The sequence below is a fragment of the Tachyglossus aculeatus genome, chromosome 5 (genome assembly GCF_015852505.1).
Source record: "Tachyglossus aculeatus isolate mTacAcu1 chromosome 5, mTacAcu1.pri, whole genome shotgun sequence".
Lineage (NCBI taxonomy): Eukaryota > Metazoa > Chordata > Mammalia > Monotremata > Tachyglossidae > Tachyglossus > Tachyglossus aculeatus.
The window spans coordinates 40,524,663-40,548,930 of NC_052070.1; the positions used below are offsets into that span (position 1 = coordinate 40,524,663).

The 24,268-nt window shown below is 48.0% G+C and overlaps 1 protein-coding gene across 2 annotated transcripts in view; it reads left to right on the plus strand.

Annotated features, from left to right (window-relative positions):
* Positions 1 to 22,764, plus strand: part of PRDM16 (PR/SET domain 16) — a 64,981-nt gene extending 42,217 nt beyond the window's left edge. The window contains exons 10-14 of one of the 2 annotated variants that reach the window (XM_038746439.1): positions 11,185 to 11,354; positions 12,864 to 13,038; positions 18,255 to 18,485; positions 19,795 to 19,972; positions 22,595 to 22,764. In XM_038746439.1, coding sequence (XP_038602367.1) covers positions 11,185 to 11,354; positions 12,864 to 13,038; positions 18,255 to 18,485; positions 19,795 to 19,972; positions 22,595 to 22,729 — 889 coding nt within the window. In that variant the 3' untranslated portion in view covers positions 22,730 to 22,764. The remainder of the gene's footprint in view (positions 1 to 11,184; positions 11,355 to 12,863; positions 13,039 to 18,254; positions 18,486 to 19,794; positions 19,973 to 22,594) is intronic. The other variant, XM_038746440.1, reaches the window with a different exon arrangement.
* Positions 22,765 to 24,268: the final 1,504 nt, after the last annotated feature.

Below are 24,268 nucleotides of genomic sequence, written 5' to 3' on the forward strand. Positions count from 1 at the left end.
ATATGAACAATCTGAAAGAGAAATCTGGTTGTTGGATACCAAGAGGATGGGGCTTGGGGGATGGCTGGGGGGGTGCTGTTATTTAGGATGATGGATGGATCCCTACGTTTCCGCCTTACAGATGATTTCAGTCCACAGTGCCCTTTCCAGTTCCCAACTTCCTTGCCATATACACCCGACTTTCTCTGAAAAAGTTCAGTTGCACTGGTGGATATACTGTTCCCGGGAGCATGGGATCTCAAACCTTACAAAAAGCAAGGGCGAATTTCATAACTCTCCTCGCCGGGAGTAAGATGGCACGCTCCACCCGGCTCCTCGCCTCTGCCTACTGTGCCAAATGGAAGCCCGCAATTACTCTGCGGTTATCAGTTCAGCTTGCTTCCCCTCCAAGCAGAGAGAGCTGTATCACTTAACGCAGGTTTGGTCTGCTCCCTTCCCAGAAAATGAGCTGTGTGTTTTTTCTGTAATAGAGAGTTGACTTCTGGACAATGTTGCTTGGCAATTTCCCCCTTGGGAGCTGAGGCTGTTTAGAGAAGAATTTAATTATCATTGATTTCTTTTGCTCTCTGCAAGCAGTGACTTCCAAGTTTAGTAAAAATAACTGTTGGGAAAGTTTGCTTTGCAAATCCTGGCCTTTGTCAGATCAGTGGTGGTGAGGACAGTGTTGGTGTGCAACTTGCCTCTGGATATTTCTAGGGGCTTCTCCACTCTGTTTTACAATTGAAAGGATTTCAAATAGGAAAAGGAAAAGAGTGAGGCTGAATCCTGCAGATACAGCTATGAGCAGTCGATGAAAAGCTCAGCATAAAATCTAAAATGCTCACAGATCTCAACAATCAGCTGGCTTTGAAAAGTACAGTGATTTCAGGTTTTCTAAACTGACCCATTATTACTGAGCGCGATCCTCAGGAGGAAGACTGGATCCGAGCCTTATTAAGAGCCTAAGTGTTTGGGCATCGCTCACTTGCAAGCTGGGTGGGCAAAATAACCCTACCGCATGACATTTGAACTGTCTTCCTTGAAAATTTTCCCTGCCCAGATTATCTCAAATTATTCTGAATGGGTTTCAAGCACGGTGGAGCAAAAGAGAAAGAGGTCGTTTAATTTGACTGATATGAGTTCCTGGCTGGGAGGTCAAAATGAGCTTGGAGGTCAAAATGAGTTTGGTTTGTTCTGAAATAATGCAGGATCTCACTGGTGATCAGGCAGTAAAAGATGTAGCAGGAGCATACACACACACACACACACACACGCGCACATGAACACACACATGCATGAACACACACACATGAACACACACACACACACACACACACACACACACACCTTGTTCCAAGGCCTCTCGGATCTTTGAAGTGAAGTTTGGAAGAAAGGGTATTTTCCTTCTTAAAGCACCAGAACTAAGGCCAGTGGGTCTGATGTTGGGAGGGCATAAAACCCAAACTGGAAGTAAAGGGAAGGTTGATTCAACAAGGCACCGTGGCCGCTTAAACCTGGGCCCTCCAGGATGTCAACTAATTGATTCTTGAACTACACCTGGTACTTCAAGCCGAGAAAGCGGGCCTGGATCCGTGAAGCATTATATAAAGATGTCCTTCTCGACGTCTGTTTCCAGTTTGTTTTTCTTTAATTTCCTTTCAGAGCTCCTTGTCCTGCTATCTGCATTAGCTAAAAGTTTCAAGTAGAGGAGACATTTACCATCCCCCTGAAGGTGGCATGTGGTCGATGAAATTTCCTTTTACTTGCTCTTTTATTTTTCTTTTTAAGATGGTGCATTCAGGTGATTATTTTTTCCCCCTTGAGTTCTAACCCTTTGGGCTTGGACTGTTTACTCTGGGAACTGACTTTACAGCTTGCAAGTGCAGTCACAATTTTATGGCATTTTCGTTTTCTGGGCGGGAGACCACCAGATCCTTATGGGGTTTGGATAGAGAATTTCAGCCTCATCTCGACTTCTTCAGGCCTTCCCCTTGCTCTCCCATCTGCCTCTCCCCCACCTCCTGTCCAGCAAACTTTTCTAATCACTCCTCCTTGTCCCCCAGAGTTTCGGAGGAGTGTCTGGGATTTCTCTGAGGCCTTTCTTAAAGTCCTTTGGCCAGGCTTCATTGCTCTTCATTGCTGGCTCCCACTTATTATTTTTGATCTCAGCAGCATATTATTTTCTATTGCCCAACAATAAATTTCACTGGCCATTTGTCAGGCAATTTACAAAGCAAACCCCCAGCCTTTTCAAACTGCTGCTGCTTCCCTAAATTTAGAGTCAGTTCCTCGGCCTGGGTCGTTTATTTAGATTGAAACCAGGAGAGGTCCAGGTTCTGACCCCTTCCTGACCAAATTTAATCCAGGGTTTCCCTCTCCTTTCCCTCCTCAAACACAAAGGCATTAGCTGGATGGCCTTTCATGAGCTCTTCTGTTTTCCTTTTCTTTTTTTCTTTCTTCTATTTTTTTTTATTTAACAGGCTCTTTATCCATTTCCCGTCCCGGATCCCCATAGCTCACTTTTCAAGCAGAAGCTGTCAAGTGGAACTTTTCAAAGACTTCCTGAACATCTAAATAAACTAGACCCCATATATATATTGCTGTCATCATCAGGGATGCCCAAGACGACCCTTAGAGAGCTCTCATTGGGTTAATTAGAAGGCTTTTGTGGGGAGGAAGAACACCTCTTCATTTGGGATTTAGACCTGCGGTAATTGTGCCGAGGGAGGCTTATGGGAGGAGGAGAGACTTCTGATGCAGTGGCTTGTTGTGGGCAGGGAACATGTCTACCAAATATTTATGGTATTTGTTAAGCACTTACTATGTGCCAGGCACTGTAGCTTACTATGAGCCAGGCACTGTACTAAGCACTGGGGTAGTTAAGTTGGAAGCACTTAACAAATGCCATCATTATTGTTATTATTATTAATAATAAAGGACTGGGACTTTGTCAGTGGCAGTAATTATGCCCACAGCACAGAAACTCCTCCTACTGTCTGGATGGGAAAATATCAAAAGATTTCTCCTGACCACCCTGTGGAACCCTGACAACAGTTAAACAGTAGTATTGCCAGAACACCTCTCGAGCAGTGGACTGAGTGCTTGGGAAGGAATCTTAGAGGAATTAGTGGCCCGGGAACCCTTCCTTTTCCACCCGAACCATTGCCATGCCAATCTGAGCACTTATATCGCTTCTTGACTGCTGCATCGGCCTCCTCTGACTGACCTCTCCGCCCTCTATCTCTCCCTACACCAGTCCTGGCTTTGCTGTGTTTCCCGGATCATTCTTCTAGAGAAGCTGTGTGGTTCAGTGGAAAGAGCCTGGGCTTGGGAGTCAGAGGTCGCGGGTTCCATTCCTGGCTCCGCCACTTGTCAGCTGTGCAACTTTGGGCGTGTCGCTAAATTTCACTGGGCCTCAGTTCCTTCATCTGTAGAATGGGAATTAAGACTGTGAGCCCCACATGGGACAACCTGATTACCTTGTATCAATCCCAATGCTTAGAACAGTGCTTTGCACATAGTAAGTGCTTAACAAATACCATAATAATAATAATAATGATATCCCACGTGAGGCTCACAATTTTAATCCTTATTTTCTACAGATGAGGTAACTGAGGCACAGAGATTTTATGTGACTTGCCCAAGGACACACAGTGGACAAGTGGCAGAGCCAGGATTAAAACCCAGGTCCTTCTGATTCCCAGGCCTGTCCTCTATCCACTAGGCCATGCTGCTTCTATATTGTTGTATTGTACTCTCCCAAGTGCTTAGTACAGTGCTCTGTGCATAGTAAGTGCTCAATAAATATGACTGATTGATTGATTCCCCAGGATACAAAAGACTTCTGTTACTTGGATTGATTTTGGAGGAATTTCAAGTTTCCTCTGGGAGGCAGGGTTCTCTAATGGTAAATGTACAGGACTGGGAGTCAGGAGACCTAGCCTCTAATCCCAGCTCTATCACTGGAATTCTCTGTCACTTACTCTCTCTGAGCTTCAGTTAACTCTGTAAAGTGGGAATAAGTATCCTGCTCTCCCTCTGCCTTATACTGGGAGCCCTGTGAGGGACCAGGACTGTGTCTGAACTGATTATTTGGTTCATTATAAAAAAGAGATTTCTGCACCCCCTCCCTCCACTCAAACGCACTTTGCTTCTCTAATGTTAATCTTCTCACTGTGCCTCGATCTCGCCTATCATGCTGCCGACCCGTAACCCACATCCTGCCTCTGGCCTGGAGTGCGCTCCCTACCCAAATCCAACAGACAATTATTATCCCCCACTTCAAAACCTTATTGAAGGCCTAACTCTTCCAAGAGGAATTCCCAGACTAAGCCCTATTTTCCTCATCTCCCACTCCCTTCTGTATCACCCTGACTTGCTCCCCTTGTTCTTCCCCTCTCCCAGCCCCACAGCACTTATGTCCATATCTGTAATTTAATTTTTTGTACTGATGTCTGTCTCTCCAACTATAGACTATAAGTTCACTGTGGACAGGGAATGTGTCTGTTTATTATTGCATTGTACTCTCCCAAGCACTTAGTACAGTGCTCTGCACACAGAAAGCACTCAATGAATTTGATTGAATAAATGAATGAATGCTGGAAAAGGAACCTGGGTGAGCAAACATCCCTCCCAAGGTGGCCAGGATAATCAGGCCTGGAGATGTGGGCTTTGCCAGTGTGAAAGGACAGGGAGGGGAGGGCAGGGCAGGGTGATTTCTGGTAGACTCTGTTCATCTTTCCCCATGATGTTTCCACCTGCCTATTCCTGGAGTGGTTAGAAGCCAAGCCCTCACGGTATTGGCACACAGCATTTGAGCCCCTTGGATTTGGGCACTGGTGCCAAAGCCTGCCAAGGCATCTGGCCCCTGTTACCTGCTTGGCAGTGCCTGACCTGCCTGTGGGCCATTGAAAACATATGGTGGGGCAGGAGGTGGTGCTGGGACCAGTGATGTGGAAGAGAAGCCAGCTGAAAGTGAACAAAGGGCTGGTAGGACTGTCCTGTGGTCACGGGTATGCCTCTGGGCACAACGTGAATTGGACTTGGTATCAGACTCCCCAAGGAGAGAAGAGATGGGAAGATTGATCATCAGTGGTATTTCCTGAGCACCTACCGAGTGCAGGGCACTGCCCTAAGCCCTGGGGAGAGAACAGCGGAAGCAAGAAAACACATCCCCTGCCTTCAAGGAGCTCACAACCTAAAGGAGGAGACATATAGGCAGAAATGATTTACAAATAATGGGAGCAGAGGAAAGAACTGTAGGCAACTAAATAGCTACAAATTAGAGCTGGGGGAAATCTTGAACTGCCTGGAAACAGAAAAGGAGTTTGCAAAGGGGATTTGATTGATTCAATCAATCAAAGTATTTATTGAGCACTTACTGCAGCAGAGCACTGTACTAAGTGCTTAGGAGAGTAATAATAATAATAATAATAATAATAATAATAATAATAATAATAATAATAATAATTGCATTTACTAAGCGCTTACTATGAGAAGTTAAATGATTTGCCCAGTCACAAAGCTGACAAGCGGCAGAGTAGGATTTGAACCCATGACCTCCGATTCCAAAGCCCATGCTCTTTCCACTGAACCATGCTGCTTCCCTAAAATAAAATACAATAGAGTTGGTAGACATGTTCTTTGCCCACAAGAGGTGAAGACAGACAGTAAAATAAATTACAGAGAGGGGAAATAGAGTATAAGCTGGGGGCTGGGGTGGTGTAAGGTAAGAATCAAGTGCTTCTGAGGTACAGATCCAAGAACAGATCCTCCCCTGTCTGGGTTGGGTTGGGGGCAGGTGGACCACCTCTAGCCTGGGAAGGGACAGGATGGCTGCAGAAAGAATGGTTTGCCCAGGCAACCCAGCATGGCAGGAGAGGCTCCATAACACTGAGACTTCCAGATGGAGTGTCCCCTCCAAAGGAGTTATGGGATCCACAGACATGGAGGGAGCCGGGGGCAGAGGAGAGCAGAGGGGAGTGTTTCATAAAGCCATTACTGTGGCATCCAAAAATAATGGGCTTGGAGCAAACCCATCGGAGGCACAGCTGTAACCCATCTGGAAGGTGTGTGCATGTGGCACATAATTGGCGTTTGACATCCCCTTGTCCCCTCTTTCCCCAGGCCCGTTCTGAATGCTTAGACTCTTTCAGAAAACAGTGAGTTGGGAAGACAGGCTGGCTCAGGGGCAGACCCATGATATGGTGAGGGAGAGGGTTATTGTGGTATCTCCCAGCCCTAGCCCCACCATCCGGCAGCTAAAGGCCGGCAGGTGGGAGGAGTCCCCTGCCCCAGCCTGACAGTTGATGTGCTGAAGCTGGAGCCCGATGCCTTGTGGAAAAGGTTAGTCAATCAGTCAGTAATATTTATTGAGCACTTAATGTGTACAGAGCACTGTACTCAGCATTTGGGAGAGTACAATATAACGATAAACACATTTGCTGCCCATAAGGCATCGTGGTTGAATCTCATGGAGGGTCCCTCTAAGCCTGAGCCCCTCTAAACGTGACTCCCTCATGGCAGTCTATGAAGGCCCCAAACTCAGGCTTCCACAGGTCTTGGAATTCTTGAACCAACAGGCCAGGTGTTAGGACATCCTAGTAGGTATTGGGAATATGCCACTTGGAAAATGCAGTTCTAAAGCCAGGAACCTGCTGGGTGGCCAAGAACTCTCCCAATCAATCAGTTAGTCTATAATAATAATAATAATGACTATGGTATTTAAGTGCTTACTATGTGCCAGGCACTGTACTCAGTGCTGAGGTGGACACAAGCAAATTGGGTTGGACACAATCCTTGTTCCACGTGGGGCTCACAGCCTGGCTCCCCATTTTCCAGATTAGGTAACTGAGGCCCAGAGATGTTAAGTGACTTGCCCATGGTCACACAGCAAACATAATATTTATTGAGTGCATACTGTATGCAGAGCACTGTTCTGAACAGTTGGGAGAGGGCTGTAAGCTCACTGTGGGCAGGCAATGTGTCTGTTTATCGTTATATGGTGCTCTCCCAAGTGTTTAGTACAGTGCTCTGCATACAGTAAGTGCTCAATAAATACAACCGACTCACTAACAATACAACAGAGTTGGTAGATATGTTCCCTGCCCATAGGGAGCTTATAGGGTGAGACAGACAATATGAGTAAATCAATTACAGATATGTACATAAGTTCTATGGGGCTGAGGGTGCGGTGTTTGAATGGTACAGATTCAAATGCATAGATGAAATGGAAGGGAGAGGGATTCAAGGAAATGAAAGGAAAAGAGGAGATGGACATTAATAAGACTTTGAAGGTAGCTTTCCTCCCCTCCCCTGCTGGCTTCAACCGTGTTTGGATCGCCTTCTGTCATAGTAGTGGTAGTAATGGTATTTATTGAATGCCTACTGAACTCTCATCTATAGGTGCACTGTACTAGGTACCATAACAAAGGGACCCAATCACCAATCACAAGGAGAGAGTCAAACACTTTTGCAAATGGAATCATTCTAATAGCTGAATTTACACAAGAAAACAGATTTTATTGTTGGTTTGGGAATAATTTACACCCATATCTATCGAACTACCTGTGTCTAGGTGTCTTTCTCTCCTCCCATTATAAATGCCAATAACTTGTTTTATCAAAATCTAGCAGAAGTGTTCTCTCTTCCTCTAAAATCCTGTCCGTCTCTCCCTGCCTCGACCTTCTCTCCTTTCTACGTCTGCCAGCCTCTCATTTTTCCCTTGATATCTTTCGCTCTCTAGCTATTTTTCTCTGTTCATTTTTTTCCTCTACATCCTTGCCTCCTGCCCACTTTCCCCAACTCTATCAATCTCTTGCTTTATCCATTGCTTCCACTCTCCCTCTTTAGACCCTTCACTCTATCATTGTTTTTCACTCTTTATTTGTCTCTTTCTGCATCTCCTTTTCCTTCTGTTCATCTTTGTCTGTCAGCCTCCCTGTCTCTGGGACTCTCCTCCTGTCTCCCACTCCACCCCCGCACACTTTCTCTTCCTTCTGACTCCGTCTCCCTCTCTCTCCTGGACTAAAGTCTATCCATCCACCCCTCTCCCTCTCAGCAGTAAGAAGCAGTAGCCTAAGAACCAACAAGTCTTCAACACTGGCTGGCTGACTGTCAGGAGAAAAACCCAATAAAAACCCTCCCAGCCCCCTAACCTTAGGGGCAAGGTCTTTCCTTTGTTAATTCATTTAATAGTATTTATTGAGCATTTACTGTGTGCAAAGCACTGTACTAAGCGCTTGGAAGAGTACAATACAACAACAGACACATTCCCTTTCCACAATGAGCCTGCAGTCTAGATATTAATATACATAAAAAATAAATAAATAACATAATAAATAACAGATAACAAATCGATTATAGATAGTCTTGAGAACCAAACCCCGCTGCTTCCCTGCCCTCAGGGAGCTGCGGGTGCCCTGGGATCCAGTGAAGTGGCGTGTTCTTAATGGATAGAGCGTGGGCCTTGGAGGCAGAAGGTCATGGGGTTCTAATCCCGGCTCCACTACATGATTGCTGTATGACCTTGGGCAAGTTCACTTCATTTCCCTGGGCCTCTAATTGGGGATTTAATCCTTTTAAGATGGGGATTAAGAGTGTGGGCCCTATGTGGGACAACCTGATTACCTTGTATCTACCCCAACACTTAGAACAGTGCGTAGCACATAGTAAGCGCTTAACAAGTACCATCATTATTATTGCTATTATTATTATTATCCGGTAATGGCCATGCCAGCACTCTCCAGCCTGGTAAATGAATGAGGCTGTCGGGGGGCCGGGGCTGGGGTCTTGGGGTGGACAGCTGTATGGTACTTTCCAAGTGCTCAGTACAGTGCTCTGCACATAGCGCTCAACAAATATGGTTAAATGAATGACAGCAGGGGATGGGGCTGAGTGGCCTTGATGCTATTCTATTTGTTTTGTTAATGATATGCATATAGCTATAATTCTATTAGTTCCGATGATTTTGACACCTGTCTCCATGTTTTGTTTTGTTGTCTGTCTCCCCCTTCTAGACTGTGAGCCCGTTGTTGGGTAGGGACCGTCTCTATCTGTTGCCGACTTGTACTTCCCAAGCGTTTAGTACAGTGCTGGGCACATAGTAAGCGCTCAATAAATACGATTGAATGAATGAATGATGCACAGGGCCCTGTCCCAGTTGGACGCTGCCCTCTGGTGGCAGGCTCTGCCCTTCTCCAGGGGTGCAGAGGAGGAATTTGGGGGCTCTGGGGGCGCCTCTGGACCAGCTCACGACCACAGGAGCCTGGCCAGCCAGGACATTAGGGCGAACCCCCGGTGCTGCAGCTGGGGAAGGAAGGGGACCCCCGTCCTTCTGCAGGAGGTAGACAGAAATGATACTTTATCCGCAGTTTGCAGAAAAGAAAACACAGGCACAGAATAGGCCAGTGCTGACCTGGGACTCCAAAGCCAGGTCTCCTGATTTCCAGTCCCGTACTCTTTCAGCTAGGCTTTGCTGCCTCCCTGGATGGGTTTTGCTCACATGTCTGTGAGCAACGTGGCCCAGTGGAAAGAGCACGGGCTTTGGAGTCAGAGGTCAGGGGTTCAAAGCCCTGCTCCTCCGACTGTCAGCTGTGTGACTTTGAGCAAGTCACTTAATTTCTCTGGGCCTCAATTACCTCATCTGTATAATGGGGATTAAGACTGTGAGCACCCCGTGGGACAACCTGATCACCTTGTAACCTCCCCAGAGCTTAGAACAGTGCTTTGCACATAGTAAGCGCTTAACAAATACCATTAAAAAAAATAAAGTCTGGTGCTCACAGACATTGTGATTCTCTGAACCCCCTGCCCCCCACAATGAAAAAGAACCACTTTTGTAGCTCAGTCCAGTTGCCCTCTGATAATAATAATAATAATGATGGCATTTATTAAGCGCTTACTATGTTTGCTGTTCTAAGCACTGGGGAGGTTACAAGGTGATCAGGTTGTCCCACGGGGGGCTCCCAGTTGTAATGGCCATTTTACAGATGAGGTAACTGAGGCACAGAGAAGTTAAGTGATTTGCCCAAAGTCACACAACTGACAATTTGCGGAGCTGGGCTTTGAACCCATGACCTCTGACTCCAAAGCCCGTGCTCTTTCCACTGAGCCACGCTGCTCCAATCTGTGTGGGATCCCAAAGGTCATAATCTGGGCAGCTCTGCCACTATCATCCTCTAGACTGTAACTTGGAATAGTGGACAGAGCATGCGCCTGGGATTCAAAAGGACTTGGGTTCTATTCCCAGCTCTGCCACTTTACTGTGTGACCTTGGCAAGTCACTTCAGATCCCTGTGCCTCAGTTACTTCATCTGTAAAATGGAGATTGAGGCTGTGAGCCCCATGTGGGACAGGGACTGTGTCAACCCAATTTGCTTGTATCCACTCCAGCTCTCAGTACATTGCCTGGAACTTAGTAGGTGCTTAACAAATACCATAAAACAAACAAATAAGCTCCCTGTGGGCAAGAAAAGAGTCTACCAACTCTATTGTAGTGAACTTTCTCAGATGTTTAGCACAATCCTCTGCATGCAGCATGGGCTAGTGGATAGAAGATGGCCCTGGGAGTCAGAAGGACCTAGGGTCTAGTCCTCCGCCAACTGTCAGCTGTGTGACTTTGGGCAAGTCACTTCACTTCTCTGGGCCTCAATTACATCATCTGTAAAATGGGGATTAAGATTGTGAGCCCCAAATGGGACAACCTTATCACTTTGTATCCTCCCCAGCGCTAAGAACAGTGCTTTGCACATGGTAAGCGCTTAATAAATGCTATCATTATCAGCGCTTAGAACATTGCTTTGCACATAGTAAGCGCTTAATAAATGCCATCATTATTATTATTATTATTTGTCTGCTGTGTGACCTTGGGCAAATCACCTCACTTCTCTGTGCCTCAGTTCCCTCATCTGTAAAATGTGAATTAAGGCTGTAAGCATCATGTGGGACAGGGATTGTGTACAACCCGATTAATTTATTTCTATTTCAGTGCTTAGTGCAGTGCCTGGCACATAGTAAGCACTTAACAAATACCATGAAAAAAAAGAGGACTCAATAAATACTATTGATTGATTGATGATTAATGATCACACACCCCCACCCCGGTGCAAGCTATTGCCCGCCCCTCCTTGTGTCCAAACTCTCCCACCCAGTAGCCAACCCTGCCTCCATCCCTCCCTCTTATGGCTGGGCATGTCCATCTTCCAGGTGTAAATACTGTGACCGGTCGTTCAGCATCTCCTCCAACCTCCAGCGGCACGTCCGGAACATCCACAACAAGGAGAAGCCATTCAAATGCCACCTGTGTAATCGATGTTTCGGGCAGCAGACCAACCTGGACCGACACCTGAAGAAGCATGAGCATGAGAATGTCCCAGGTGGGTGGCCCTCTGCACGGAGGGCATGGTGGGTGGAGGGGAAGAGGAGGCCGAGGATGATTGGAGTGGGAAAATGAGAGGTGGGAAAATTAGTAATGGAGAGAGACAGAACAAGAGAAGCAACATGGCCCAATGGATAAAGCCTTGCCCTGGGAGTCAGGAGGAACTGGGTTCTAATTCTGGCTCCACCGCAAAAGAAGAGAAGCAACGTGGCTTAGTGGAAAGAGCCCGGGTTTGGGAGTCAGAGGATGTGGGTTCTAATCCCGGCTCTGCCACTTGTCTGCTGTGTGACCTTGGGCAAGCCACTTAACTTCTCTGTGCCTCAGTTACCTCATCTGTAAAATGGAGATTAAGACTGTGAGTCCCAGGTGGGACAACCTGATGATCTTGTATCTACCCAAGCATTTAGAATGGTTCTTGGCACATGGTAAGTGCTTAACAAATACCATTTAATATATATATTTAAATATATAGATATAGATATCTATATATTTAATATATAGATAGATATAGATATGTTTGCCCTGTGACCTTGGCAAGTCACTTAATTTCTCTGTGCCTTTTACCTCATCTGTAAAATAAAGATTAAGACTGAGAGCCTTATGTGGGACAGGGACTGTGTCCAACCTGATTAACTTAAATCTCACCCCAGCGCTTAGTACAGTGCCTGGTACATAATAAACACTTAACAAATACCATAAAAAAGACAGGTAGAAAGGGACTTGGAAGTAGAAACTAGAGAAGGAATATTGCATCGATGTTTCAGGAATAATAATTGTGGCATTTGTCAAGTAATCCCTATGTACCAAGCACAAAATTCTATTTATTTTGATGCTATTGATGTGTATCGACTTGTTTTGTTGTCTGTCTCCCCCTTCTAGACTGTGAGCCTGTTGTTGTGTAGGGATTGTCTCTATCTGTTGCCAAATTGTACTTTCCATGCGCTTAGTATAGTGCTTTGCACACAGTAAGTGCTCAATAAATATGACAATGAATGAATGAATGAATGAATTCAGGTTAATCAGGTCAGACACAGTCCCTGTCCTACATAAGTCTCTCAAAGAAGGAAAAATGACAAACAGGTATTGAATCCCCATTTTACAGATGAGGAAACTGAGGCATGGAGAAGATAAGTGACTTACCCAAGGTCACACACAACAGGGAAATGGAAAACCCAGGATTAGCAACCCCAGCCCCCTGATTCTCAGGCCTGTGCTCTTTCTGTTAAGCCATGCTCTTTCAATGACTTCAACCAGGAATGTCTCCGAACAGCTCCACAGGAAGAATGCTTATGCTCACCCCCTGAATGAAAACTATATAATCTGGGGGTGGGGGGGGGGGGGGGTCAGGAGGTGGGGGGTTCAAATATTTAGAGAGAACAAAAGCCCAGCAAACAGTCAGCCTCCCCAGCCAGCTGCCTCACCCAGCATTGCTATCTTAACTCCTTCCTGGTTTCTCCTACATTGTCAATAACAGGCATTATGCTTTCTCCTCCCACTTTACCTGCAGTGAGCCAGCACTCCGGAGTCATCCCAAATCATCTTGGCATCAGCGTATCCTCCCCGAACTCGGAATCTGACAACCATGCACTTTTAGATGAGAAAGAGGACTCGTATTTCTCTGAAATCAGAAACTTTATTGCAAATAGCGAGATGAATCAAGCAGCAACTCTAACAGATAAAAGGTAAAGAAAAATGTGCTAATCACACTTTTTTTATAGATCACAGTTGTAAGGAAATAGAAATGGCATGGAAAAATGACCCTGGGAGAGAACAGTAGAGTACAGGTAGTAGTACCCACTGGGTGCAATGTATTGTACTAATAGCTTGGTAAGCACAAAACAAGCAGTGATGCATCCCCTGTCCACAAGGAGCTTACATTCTAATGAAGGCAGGCATAAAATGATTTACAATCAGAGCAATCCAAATAAATTGAACTATTGAGCAAATCAACTTGGATACATAAGTCTGAACAGTAATAGTAGTAGTAGCATCATCATCACTGGTATTTTTTAAGCGCTTACTGTGTGCAAAGCACTGTACTAAATTCTAGGAGAGAATATACAAGTGGGAACTAGTTATGGTCCCTGGACCTGAAGGGTCTCACAATCTAAAAATATCAGGGAGAGAGGCCTAGTGGCAGACACATAAGAAGAGCTGAAACAAAACTCTCAGACAACATAAAAATTAATAACAAAGATCAGTAGGACACTGTGGCTAGAGGAGCAGAATTTCAGGCTCCTCATGGCTCAGAGCCCACAGTCACAACTGCAGTCATGGTGACCTCTACAGCAGCAGCGATCCATTTTTCCCGAGACATTGTAGAGGCAGCCTCAGGCTGTGCCTGCTTTGCTCACTTAGGAGGCGAATAAGTAGGTCCTTAAATACTAGAGCTGTCTGCTGAGTTTATATGACACGTCAGGCTGGGGCTTCACTGGGAAGGGCAAGTTGGAAGAGGTGGACTTTAAATATGGGGAGGTTTGGAGGCCTGTGGGATTTGGAGCGAGGAACAGTGTGAGTGAGAAGAGGAAGATGGGCGAGTCAAAAGAGAGAGAAATAGAAGATGGCCTTGCATGACTTGAAGAGAACAAGTTGGGGAGTAGCTTGAAGAGAACAAGTTGGGGAGTAGTGGGTGAAGGGAACAGATGTAAGGTAGGGTGAGCAGGACACAGTCCCCGCCCTCCAGGAGCTTATCGTCTAATGGGAATGACAGTCAGACAGTATGGCCTACAGGCAGTTCTCAGCATAAGATATTTCATGTCAGAACTTTTCCCAACTGACACTCTGTTTCAGCTTTACCACCCATCAGTTTTGACATTACAACCCTAGCCTCCTTTACTCTTCTGTGGCACAGCTCCGGGGCTTGAGCAGTGTCAGGGGTGGAGGAAGAAGGGGTGTACAGGAGCTGGGGGAAATTATTTGAAGAGTTGTGATGGTGGGGAGAGGTGGGGGAGGAAGTTTAAAGAGGGCAGGGGTCTAGGGTAGGAGAAACCAGGAGGAAAGAGAAATGGTTCAGAGGAGCCGGGGTAGGGTATAACGGAAAGGTAGAGCAATGACAGACCTGACTGAAATAGCCTGGCTCTTCCCGCCTCTCCCTCCCCCGGCTCCAGAGCTCAGAAAAGGACAGTCCCCTCTACAAGGCTTTCCTCCTGCAAGCTTTCAAAGCCCACCTCTCACCAGCCTTTCTTATAATCCCTTGGGGTTGGGCCAGAAGGTGCCAACTGGTTGGAAACTTAGACTTGCTTAGACTATGAGCCCCATGTGGGACAGGGACTGTGTCCGACATAATTAACTTTTACCTACCCCAGCACTTAGAATGCTGTTTGACATAATAAGCCTCAACAAATACCAGAAAAATTCTGCCCACTGTCTCCCAGAGATTTCACCCTTGGTGCAACAGTAATGATGAACTATTGGTCCAGATCCATTAGATTAAAGATACGCTGAACAGTCACCAACTCTAAAAAGTGAAGATGGTGTCTAACTTGCAGAGGAGAGTCTTATCTGTCAAGAATAGGAGCTCAATTCCCTGTTCTGTGGCGGGGGGCAAGGGAGAGAACCAGGGCGAAGGTACAGGACTTGTTCCCAGAGCCATTTTTCCCGCTTCAGAATCCAAGCTCGGATGTTACCCCTCCATTATGTCTACTATGGTGTCTGTGTGTCTTTGTTTCTTTCCCATTTGACTCTGCCTTCTTTTCTGATCATCCCATTGAGGCAGAAGCATTCCTGCATTCCTACCCCAGGTCCTTGAGATTATAATATTAATTAAGCCCTTGCTTATGTGCCAGGTCTTGTGCTAAGTCCTGTGATTAGCTGGCTGATTGTACAGACACAGTCCCTACTAAGTGTGGGTTTTACAGTCTAAGAGTTAGAGAGACCAGGAATCTTATCCCCATTTTACAGACCATTATAATCAGTCAATAAATCATATTTATTAATGTTTACTGTATACACAGCATTGTACTAAGCACCTTGGAGAGCACAATAAACAGCACTGGTAGTCACATTCCCTACTCATAGTGAGCTTACAGTCTAGCTGGAGAGATGAAGGCTAAATTATAGATAGGGGGAAGCAGTAGAGTATAAAAGGTATGAGTGCTAAGGGGGGAGTGTGTTACCCAGGCACCAGACTACCTGCCCACAATGAACTTGCAGTGTAGAAGAAATAATAATGATAATGATAATAATAATAATAAATAATAACAATGCTATTTGCTCAGGTCTTAATATGTGCCAAGCTCTGTACTAAGCACTCAAAAATCTCCAGTGGCTACCAATCAATCTGCGCATCAGGCAGAAACTCCTCACCCTGGGCTTCAAGGCTCTCCATCACCTCACCCCCTCCTACCTCACCTCCCGTCTCTCCTTCTCCAGCCCACCCCGCACCCTCCGCTCCTCTGCCGCTAATCTCCTCACCGTACCTCGTTCTCGCCTGTCCCACCATCGACCCCCAGCCCACGTCATCCCCCTGGCCTGGAATGCCCTCCCTCTGCCCATCCGCCAAGCTAACTCTCTCCCTCCCTTCAAGGCCCTACTGAGAGTTCACCTCCTCCAGGAGGCCTTCCCAGCCTGAGCCCCTTCCTTCCTCTACCTCTCATCCCCCTCTCCATCCCCCCATCTTACCTCCTTCCCTTCCCCACAGCACCTGTATATATGTATATATGTTTGTACATATTTATTACTCTATTTATTTATTTTACTTGTACATATCTATTCTATTTATTTTATTTTGTTAGTATGTTTGGTTTTGTTCTCTTTCTCCCCCTTTTAGACTGTGAGCCCACTGTTGGGTAGGGACTGTCTCTATATGTTGCCAACTTGTACTTCCCAAGCGCTTAGTACAGTGCTCTGCACACAGTAAGTGCTCAATAAATACAAAAAAAAAAAGCTCTGGAGTAGATAGATGATAATCAGGTCAGTCACCCCTGACCCACTTGGGGATAAAAATCTAAGAGGGAGGAAGAAAAGGTATTGAATCCCCATTTTACAATTGAGGAAACTTAAGGCACAGAGAAGTTAAGTGGCTTGTCCAAGGTCAAACACCAGCTGAGGGGCAGAGCCAGGATTAGAATCCAGGTCTTCTGGCTGCCGGGCCTTTGTTCTTTCCACTAGACTACGCTGCTTCTCAGATGAGGAAACTGAGGCCCAGAGAGGTTAGACGAGCTGCCAAGGGTCATACAGCATGCCAGTGGAAGATCAGGGACTCCTGAGTGTCAGTCCAATTCTCTTTCCTCCAAGCCATGCACCTACCCATGTCAGAGAGACACCTCCACCTCTGCCTCTTTTGGCATATTTTTTAGAAAGTAGTGTTGGAATCACAACCAATGAAAACAACCCTACAGGGTATTTCCTGGATCAAATGAGGGTTCTTTCAGGTCTGGAGTGGAGGAGGAAACAAAACTGGTACAGGAGACAAGTGCAGGAGGAAGCCAGCCCAGGCTGGCAGCATTGATCCCAAAAAGAAATCTGACTGGACCTGAGGCCTCAGGGAATAAACAATCAGAGTCTTCTAAAACCAACCCATCGAGGATGTGTTTGGAGTAGTGGGAAGGCTCTGGGCTCTGAGCAGCCTCTGGGGCTCCCTGCACTGAGCAAATAAGCAGCATGGCCTAATGGATAGAGCACAGGGCTGGGAGTCAGAAGACTTTGGTTCTAATCCCGGTTCTGCCACTTGTCTGCTGTGTGACCTTGGGCAAGTTACTTCACTTCTCTGGGCCTCAGTTACCTTATCTGTAAAATGAAGATTTAGACTGTGAGCCCCATGTGGGACATGGACTGGGACCAACGTGATTACTTCATACCTACCTGGCACATAGTAGGCATTTATCAAATACCATAAATCATTCGCTGGTATTTATTGAATGCTTACTGCATATAGAGCACTGTACTAGGTGTTTGGGAAAATACAATATGAGTTGGTAGATGAAATTCCTGCCCTCAAGGATCCTACAATCTAGTTGGGGAGGCAGCTGTTAAATTATAGGTAGGGGATATAATTACAGATCTATTACAGATTTTAGAAATTCCTGCTGTGCTGTCATCGTCAAAGCACTCCCACCCTGGAGACATGCTCATTTTCTGAGAAAAGATGCTGAATTTGCTGGTTTTCCATGTAAATTTTATGCACTCACGTCCCACCTCAGGGCTCAAGATGAGGGTATTTACCACCTGGAAGGCCACCATTGGTTAAAAGCTTCTGTCCCTTTGTTCATTCATGTATTCATTCAACCACATTTATTGAGCACTTACTGCGTGCAGAGCACTGTACTAAGCACTCGGGAGGGCACAATGCAACGGAATTAGCCAACATGCTCCCCGCCCATAATGAGCTTACAGTCTGGAGGGAGAAACAGATGTTAATATAAATAATGTTAAGGGAGCTCGGCAGGACTAACACCACCCAGACTTTGGCCAGCAGTTGAGCTTTCCTAAAACACTTTCATACTGACCATTTCATCTCCCCTCCCCACTAAGCCTGGAAGAGAGTGGTCTGAGACCAGAAGCACTTATGGGGTCCCATAGGGAGCACAACACCATGGCACTGGAGCCTACTAGTCTCTCATCCCCAGAGCATCCCTCGGGCTTCCTGGGAGAAGAGGGCGAGGGTGAGGCAAGGCTCCTCATTGTTACATCTTGGGGTTGGGGCAGGAGAATCTTTTATGCCCGGTCCCTGCTCATACCTGCTGTCAGGTCCAGTGGAGACCGGAGGAGCTGGAGAAAGGGGTGGGCTTCCTCCTGTCGTACTCTTTGCCTTTTCCCTTCTTTCTCTCTCCTGCCCTTGCTCCTCACCCCCACCTTACTCCCCACCCTAGTCTCCCCATCCCTCCAAAGTCCCCTCCCCGAGTTGACTCCAGGCTCCAGACCATAGCAGGAAGGCCTAAGTGTCCTTCTGTCCTTCCAGGCCAGAAATTCAGGACATCGATAGCAGCTCGCAGTGTCACGGGTTACTGAATGAGAAGTCAGAGGACGTGGATGAGGAAGAAGAGGAGCTGGAGGAGGAGGATGATGACAGTCTGACGGGGAAGTCTCAGGATGAAACGGTGTCCCCCACCACGGAGCCCCAGGGGACATACGAGGATGAGGAAGATGAGGAGCCCACGTCGCTGACCATGAGCTTTGACCACACCCGAAGGTGGGTGATGCCCAGTGATGGCCTGGGGCAGGATGTCCTCAGGGTTGCCCAGATCCTGGGCAGCATCACTTTCTTTGTCAAATCATGAACCCACCATTCTCCCGCCTTGATTCAGATCTTCATTTCAGCTCGGGGAATCCCAAAAAGACCAGAATCAGGAATTGGGGGTGGGTAGGAGGGAAAAGGACAGGTTAGGAATACCAGGTCCCTTCCTGAACTGGCATGGGAGGGGCTCATTAAGTTGGAGAAGGCCACTGATGATGTCAGAGAGGGCGCTTGGGGAACCACTGGGGATAGGTGTTTGGGACCATCAGTGGCACCCAGTTACCCAGCACAACGAGTAGCATCTGGACCCCAGCAACATAGCTGGAGCACTCGGGATTGAGAGCACTTAGCTGGCTGAGATTTGGGGTTCGCCCACCAGACCAAGGTCATGGCAGGAGGCCGGGTGCAGGCCCAGATGCCTTTGTTTGGACTGGACCCACAATAAAGTCTCTGCCAGCCTATCATATGAGAGCGTCAGGGTAGACCCATGAGAGCTTTTCTGCCCACTGGGGAGATAGGATCCTTAGATCTGAGGGAGGATGAGGCAGGGGGTGGTGCAGACAGAGAACTTCAACTATTGAAATGGGTTGAAGACAGCTGCGGAAGCAGGAGGCTGGCCTCTGTGACCTCTCAGTGACCTTTCTAGCCCGTGAGCTTCCGTGAAGTGCAAAAATCCTGCACCGGAGCCTAGCCATCTAGGGCAGACAGGACCACATGCCCAGCATGGGCTTCTGAGAGATGCCCACAGGAATGGTCATCAGAGGGTCAGATGCAGGCCTTGGCTGGAGCTGGAAATGTCAGTATTCAAAGGGTTGGGGAGTGATGGAGCCTCTCATCTCATACCATCTCTTTATAACCACAACCTGAATGCTTCTGCTGTCTGTTTTCTCGCCAAGGAGAGCCTCAAATTCATCTCTAGTGTCTGTCGTTGAGCAGCACCCCACCCCCACCACTGCCATCCCTAGCACTGGGATCTCACCCTGGCCCTCCATCGGGCATCCTCCTCAGCTCAGCCCATCGCTCCCCTGCCTGCCGTACACACGACCAAAACCATCTGTCCTGCTTGGGCTGCAGTCTGTCTCCCCTCGTGTGTCATTGGTGGCTTCCCCATCTGCGCCTCCCATCTCTTCATGCATGTGGGCTGACAAGGGCCGCGCTGGCCATGCATGCAGGCACCGAGCTCGCAATTCCTATGTCCGCTAGACCGTGCCCGGTGGGATTCCGCTAACCATCGGTCAACCCCTCCCCCTGGTCATTGGTACAGGTGTATGGAGGAGGAGGACGAAGCCGGCCTATTAGATTTGGAGCAGATGCCGAATTTTGGGAAGGGGCTGGATCTCCGCAAAGCAGCCGAGGAAGCATTTGAAGTTAAAGATGTGTTTAATTCCACCTTAGACTCTGAGGCAATTAAACAGACTCTTTACAGGCAGGCTAAAAACCAGGTAGGTGTTATCTGCCAGCACCTGAATCCATGCTGGCCTGGCCTGGGTGCCTGGTATCTGTGGGCATAACAGCCTCTGGGGGCCTTGGCCAGGCTCCTGCCCTCCCTCCTGCCCCCCATGCCATGTTGGCATTGCACTGGATGAAGGGGCCAGGTTGTGTGCCATTTTCCAATGTCTTCAAACCTATGGCATGCAAACGTACACCAGCACACACATGTACGCACACACACGCATACACTCGTGGTCAGAAGTTCTGTCCTGCAAGTACAAACCCCAACCCTAGCAGCATTGGCTTCCCTGAGGAATATGCGAAGGAAGGAATATGCGGTCTTTTTTCCTTTTCTTTTCCATCGCCAATTCCTGGTGGTTTTGACCTCCTGGTTTCCGCCCACAAAAAGATCTAGGGCCTTTTTCCTCCCCATTCCTAGTCCACACTAGTCAAGTGGCTTCTTGCCGCTGCTGCGTCTTGCCGAACAATGAGCCATTTTAGCCTGGGTAGAATTTCTTCCAGTGTCCAGAGGTGTTGGTGGGGGAAACCCAACTAAGGTATCCCCAAAGGAGCGTTGGTGGGCAGGCTCCTATAGGACAGAACCAGGGTCTCTGACTGTCCCACCCTGGGTAAGGCAGAGTAAGAGAGGGTCAGCCTCTGGAAGTGAGAAGAGGGATGTGGGGGGAGGCCTTCTCTGGCCAGCTTGGGCAAGAGGGGGAGTTGCACCATTTTGGTCTCAGCACACGCCGTCTGCATGTCTCTGTCTTTTGTCCTTTTACTAACACCGCTAAGCATACTAATGGCAAACAAGTTGCCTTCTCCTTGGCCTCTCTTCCCACTCCTGGGGTGGGTGTGGATAGAAATGGGGCCAACAAGGAAAACTGATTTTGAGCAGTCGGGGGAAGACTGGGGGCAGTGGGGAGGGATAAGAGTCTAGGGGGGCTACTGGACTAAGACCCTCACCCAAGAACTTCACCCTCTGGCAGGGTTAAGTCATCCTAATCTGTCAGCCAATGCAGATGCTCAAGCCACTGAGCCCCACTTTGCCTGAAGCATCAGGATGCCCTGCCTGCCCCTCAGTGAGCCCCCTTTGATATGAGGCTGAGATTAATGGTGGGCAGAGGGAGACTAGGAGGCCTGGCTTAGATCTCTCTGGACCTGGTTTTTTACTAAGGTCAGGTCAAGCCAATTCCAGGTCACGCTGACTCTGGCCCAGACCGTGTACTCCCTGGCTGGAGTATCGGACTCCGAAACAAGGATCCAGTCCAGGCCACCGTCCGGACCAGTGAGGGAAAAGGCTCAGGAGAAGTGGGAGCTTTCTGTGGAGCTGAGGAAAGAGATCTTACTGGGAGCTTCAACAGCATAGCGTAGCAGAAAGAGCACAGGCCTGAGAGTCAGATAACCAAGGTTCTAACCCTGGCTCTGCCACTTGTCTGCTGTGTGACCTTGGACAAATCACTTCACTTCTCTGGGCCTCAGTTCCCTCATCTGTAAAATGGAGATTCAAGACCTGTTCTACCTCCTACTTAGAATGTGAGCCCCATGTGGGACATGATTATTTTGTACCTTCCCCAGCACTTAGTACGGTGCTTGGCACAAAATAAGTGCTTAACAAATACCACAATTATTATTATGATTATTAGTCTTTTAGCAGCAAAATGTTCCATCTCGTTTAGAGCTTTCAGAAATGACCGCAGCACTCTTTTCAGCCCCAGCCTCCACCCCCAGTGCAGTTATTTTATCTTCTTTTAAATAGAAAAACTTTTTGTGAAAACAAAAAAGGAGCATCCCTCCTCCACCCAATTCTCCAGGATCCTGGGAGGGCCAAGCATCAATCTACCACCAACAGTAGGAGGGCCATCTACAAGGGATAAAGTGTCAGCCTATCTCACTAGGGTTGTGTGGGGGGTGCTCAGGACAGGCCCTCGACCCCCTGTTCTCATGCTGGGGGTGACTTTGGCCCCATTGGGCAGATAAAGTCCACTCCTGCCTCTCAAAGACCAGACCCACTTAGTGCCCACATAATGGCAGTCTGGTAGCCACAGAACCAGCAACAGGGTGTCTATGGGGGAATCCACATAGGGATCCCTTTCTCTTCCTTCCTCTGTGCCCCTGGCATGGGTGTCATTTGATCCGATAGGGTTAGTTAAAAACTTACTCCGTGCCAAGCCCTAGGACAGGAACTAGATGATCAGGACAGCTACGGTCCTTGTTCCACCCAGTGGTCACCATCTTAGGGAGAGGGAGCAGGTCCCTTGTCCCCATTTTACAGAGAAGGAAAACCAAGGCCTAGAGAGGTCAAGGCACACAGCAGGCCAGAGGCTGAGGTGGCACTAGAACCCAGGTCTTCTGACTCCAATGCTCCCTGTAATCTTTCCACTTGACCCTGCTGCTTTCAGGAAGAAGCGTCTTCCTCACAGTGAGAGAATATGATCTGGTCTCCCCCGCCCACCAAGAACAAATGGGAGATGGAACCCCCGCATTGGTCTCCCCATTGAAGAATCCTGGGGCCCTGGGTTGGGGTTGGGCCTGTTGGGGGTCGGGTGGCGTGGGAGGACGGGACCCTCCATCTCCCAGCTATTCACCCATCTCCCTTCCTGTCTGTCCGTTGTCATGTTCTCTCCGTTGCCCAGGCTTATGCAATGATGATATCCCTCTCTGAGGCTGCTCCTCTTCACGCTTCCTCCCAGAACTCCCTGGACGCTTGGTTGAACATGGCAGGAGCGGCTTCAGAGTCTGGGGCCTTCAACCCCATCAACCACCTCTGAGAGGTCCAGGAGGCGGCCCTAGGCCAGAGACAGATCCCCACACCCACCCACCCACCCACCCAAGCTCTCCCGACCATTCTCACCCCGCTGAAGATGGACTCTGGGGGTGGGAGGGGACCCTCCAGGAGACCCAGGATACCTTGGCTGGAGAAACAGACCTCCCTCAGGGTCCCACCGGCAACTCCTGATTCTCCCCCCTCTTCACACTCGCTCACCTCTCATCAGTCCGACGGAAACTCTGGGCGCCCGGAGCCCCTGAAGCGGTCCTAAAATATAACCATCTCTAAGAATAGTTGGGAAACACAGCTGATTCCAGGTACAGTATAGCACATAGCAACCAAATCTGGGTCTGCCAGTGAAGCAAAAGGATTGCTCCAGTCGGATTTTGGACTAAAATTGAAGCCCCTCCAACCCATTCATCTCCCCTGACCAGCAGTTGTGAAGGAAAACAAATAGATGTAGAGGTGCCCTTAAAGACATAGCGTGTTTTAAAGATCTTTTTATAATGAAAATGACAAAAAAATAACTGTTTTAGTAATCTTCTTGCCTACAGATTCTCTTCAAGTACGTGGGTTTAAAGAAAAAAAAGTATTTTTTAAAAAAGAAAAAAATCTTGAATTACTTGCAATTTTTTTTAATAGTTTTTCATTGCTTGGAAATCTCAGCTCCCTTGCGGATACTAACCAGCCTCAGAAATACCACAGGGTTTGTTTGTGCTATTTATACTGTATGATAACAATGGGGCTTTCTCTCTGATGCCCTATTTGTACGCAACAAAAGCGGAAACCATCCCGGCCCTCTGGAGGCGGAACCCCAAATCGTGCATGGGATGTTGGGGCGTTGCCCAGACAGGTCGTGCGGTCCTCCAATATGGTGGTCCCCAGGTGAGGGTGGACGGCCCACATCAGGGTAGGGAAGGGTGCCTGACTCAGAATGACACGTCCAAGGGCTGGGACGCGCACCATTTTGCCAGGGACAGTCCCCAGCCACAGGCCCAAGGCCCCTAAGGCACTTGAATCTGAGTCTGTGTGCCCCCCTTCCCGACCTACCATCCCTCTGCCCGCCATCTTCCTGTCTCCTCCATCTTGAACTCAGAGTGTGGCTGGCGAGGGCAGGCAAAGCCTGCGTTCCTCACTCTGCCCTGCTTCCTCCTGAGCCCAAGCGGCTTCAACTCCGAGGTGGGCGCAGCCAGGCAGGGGTACTCCCTGGGGAACAGAGATCTCTGGGCAGGGCCGGCCCCAGGATCCCAAAGTTCTTGACCTGGAGGGATATACAAGGAGCTCCACCTCCTCTCTCCACTGCGCCTTGGGCCCTGCACCCTGTCCCTCTTCCAGCCTCACACCACAGTAGCGAATTCCCACCTCCGAGGTTTGCACAAGTTCTTGGCATGATGCGACTCAAGAACTGAATGGTGTCCAAAAGAAACCCGAATCAAAGAGTTAAGCTAGAACATTCCTTTCTTTGAGAAATCTGTCTGTCCTTTGACATTACAGTACTTCCCCAGGCAAATGGGTTTTAAAATTACTCCCTAGGGGCCAA